Source organism: Calidris pugnax, unplaced genomic scaffold (assembly GCF_001431845.1).
Source record: "Calidris pugnax isolate Ruff unplaced genomic scaffold, ASM143184v1 scaffold371, whole genome shotgun sequence".
In the NCBI taxonomy this organism is placed as follows: Eukaryota; Metazoa; Chordata; class Aves; order Charadriiformes; family Scolopacidae; genus Calidris; species Calidris pugnax.
In genome coordinates, this window is record NW_015091373.1 from 239,243 (window position 1) to 241,542 (window position 2,300).

The 2,300-nt window shown below is 66.0% G+C and overlaps 1 protein-coding gene across 2 annotated transcripts in view; it reads right to left on the reverse strand.

Annotated features, from left to right (window-relative positions):
* RUSC1 (RUN and SH3 domain containing 1) overlaps nucleotides 1-1,968 on the reverse strand; it is a 6,874-nt gene extending 4,906 nt beyond the window's left edge. The window contains exons 1-2 of one of the 2 annotated variants that reach the window (XM_014961362.1): nucleotides 1,800-1,968; nucleotides 65-1,706 (exon numbers count right to left, since the gene is read on the reverse strand). In XM_014961362.1, the coding sequence (XP_014816848.1) occupies nucleotides 65-1,634 (1,570 nt within the window). In that variant the 5' untranslated portion in view covers nucleotides 1,635-1,706; nucleotides 1,800-1,968. Of the gene's footprint in view, nucleotides 1-64; nucleotides 1,764-1,799 lie in introns of those variants that run through there. The other variant, XM_014961361.1, reaches the window with a different exon arrangement.
* Nucleotides 1,969-2,300: the final 332 nt, after the last annotated feature.

Here is a 2,300-nt window from a genome sequence, read left to right on the forward strand (position 1 = left end):
ACCCCCGCAACCCCCTGCGTCCCCTGAAGGGTGACCCTCCCCCCCGGGGCACCCCGACTCTTACCCTCCCTGCGGGGCTCCTCTCCTCTCTCGGCTGACCCCAGCACCCGGGGGTCCCCCCCGGCTCCCCCGACCCTCCCAAGCACCAGGGTGTCTTTGTCACGGAGGGATCCCAGCCCCGTCTCTCCCAAGGGGCAGCTCCAGGCTGGCAGCCCCCCCTCCTCCGCAGCCCCCGGCTGCGCCTCCGCGATGGGCTGCAGTCCTGGCCGGGATCGCCTCCTCTTCGCCTGCTGACTTTCCATGGGTGCCAGCAAGTGTGCACCCAGTGGCACAGGTGGCACCCAGCCTGCGCCGTCACCACCAGAGGCTGGTGCAGGGAGGTGCTGAGGTGGCACCGGCTCTGCCCGCTCGCCGGCTGGCTGGCCCCTGGGCTTGTTGGAGGCACTGCGGTACCGCAGCTCCTTGAAGGTGGTCACCTCTCTCTGCCTGGAGCTGGGGGGTTTTACCAGCCAGTCGTGCTGGGGCTGGGGCCGCGCTGGCTCCTGGCCCACGGCGCCGGAGAGCAGCTCGCTGGAGGGCGGCAGCTCCGTGTCAGGCGAGAATACGATCAGCCAGTCGCTCCGGTCAGCCCTGGCCTGGGCCAGAGCGGGCCCAGCAGTGTTCTTCTTCCTCTTCTGGGCAAGCTCATGGAAGGAGGTGATGGTCTTCTTGCCTGCGTCTCTGCAGATGTCGCCTGAGCTGGGCTCTGGCTCCGTGGGCAGCAGCAGCTGCTCTGCTCTCTGCGCATTGAGAACCTGCAGCCGTCTCCGGGGCCGAGGGGGCACGGGTGGGGGGACACTGCCAGCCCGGGGCTGTGGCTCAGGAACTCTGCTCAGACTGGGATCCCACTGTCCTGGTGCCGGCGGTGCCGGAGGCACAGCATCAGGATTGGGAAGGGAGTTGCAGTTAGGGTCGAGGTCGATGCAGACGCTGGTGGTCCCCTGTGGCACGGCGCTGGGAGAGGTCTCATCGCACTGGGAGTCAAGCAAGGTGCTGCTGCAGAGGCTGTCTGGGCTCTCTCCAGCCAAGGTGTCCGATCTCTGAAGCACTGTGGGGTTGAGGTTGGCATCTCTTCCATCACACGTCCTCCCCTGGTCAGTTAGTGACTGGGTGTCTCCTATGGGAATGACGTTGGGCTGATTTTCAGGGGATTCGGACTCTTCTCTGGAGAACCCCTTGCAGTAAACAGAGATGGGGGAGTCGTCCAAGCTGAAATCCGAGCAGCTACTGACAGAGGAGGAGGAGGAGGAGGAGGAGGAAGCCAGATCACAAGGGGGATCACAAGGGGAAGCCACCTCCTCCTCAGCATGCAGGTAGGGGAAGCCCTCTTGAGCTGTCTGCTTCTGGAGACCCAACGTCACCGGCTGCTGCGTGTGGGACTCACAACACCGGCATTTCAAGGAGGGATTGTTGGAATTGGCATCCACTTGCTCACAGTTCTCCGGGCAGTCACTGCAGCCAATCTGGTCCCCTCCACCCATGGAGGCAGAGGTCTCTTGGAGCTCTGGGTGCCGGGAGAGGTGCAGCCCCAGGGAGATGTGCTGCAGATGGATGTGGTTGAGGTTGCAGAGAAGGCTTTTCTTAGGAGACAGCATGACGTTGCTCACTAGTACTGCCAGGGCTCCCCAGAGAGCCCCACAGCTCCTCTCTTCAGACCATCCAGCTCCCTGCAAACACCAAACTCCCTTTCAGTTGGCAAGGGAGAACTCGGCAGCACAAATCTGGAGAGCAACAGACGGGACAAGAGGGATGGCAGTGACCTTGTGGCAGCCACGGAGCAGGGAAGGGATGGCTGCAGGGGATGAGTGCGATGGCCTGTGCGCTCAAAGACGGGAACACACCCAGCGGAGGGGGGCTGCCCCACACGCCCCACCGAGCTCAGGCCCGTCCAGCGGGGCAGGGGCTGCAGCCGGGCGCTGGGGTCTGATCCCTGGAGCAAGACCTGAGCCTGGTGCAAGGATGCTCCGGCCCGTCCGGGCGGCTGCAGCGGCAGGGTGAATGCCCCCCCGGGTGTCGGCGGCCGGGAGCATCTCAGAGATGCCGCCAAGGAGAAAACGCCCTTGAAATCCCAGCCGGGGAGTCCTGGCCGAGGGAAAGGGGCCGGCACCGAGCCCCGCGCGCGGCGAGGAGCCGCCCGGCCCCGGTAAGGCGCCGCAGCCATGGCAGCCGCCGCATCGCTCTGCCCTTCCCCCGCCGGGGGGAGAACCCCGGCCCCGAGCAGCCCCCGGACGGGCAGCACCGACTGCGACGCGGCCCCGAGC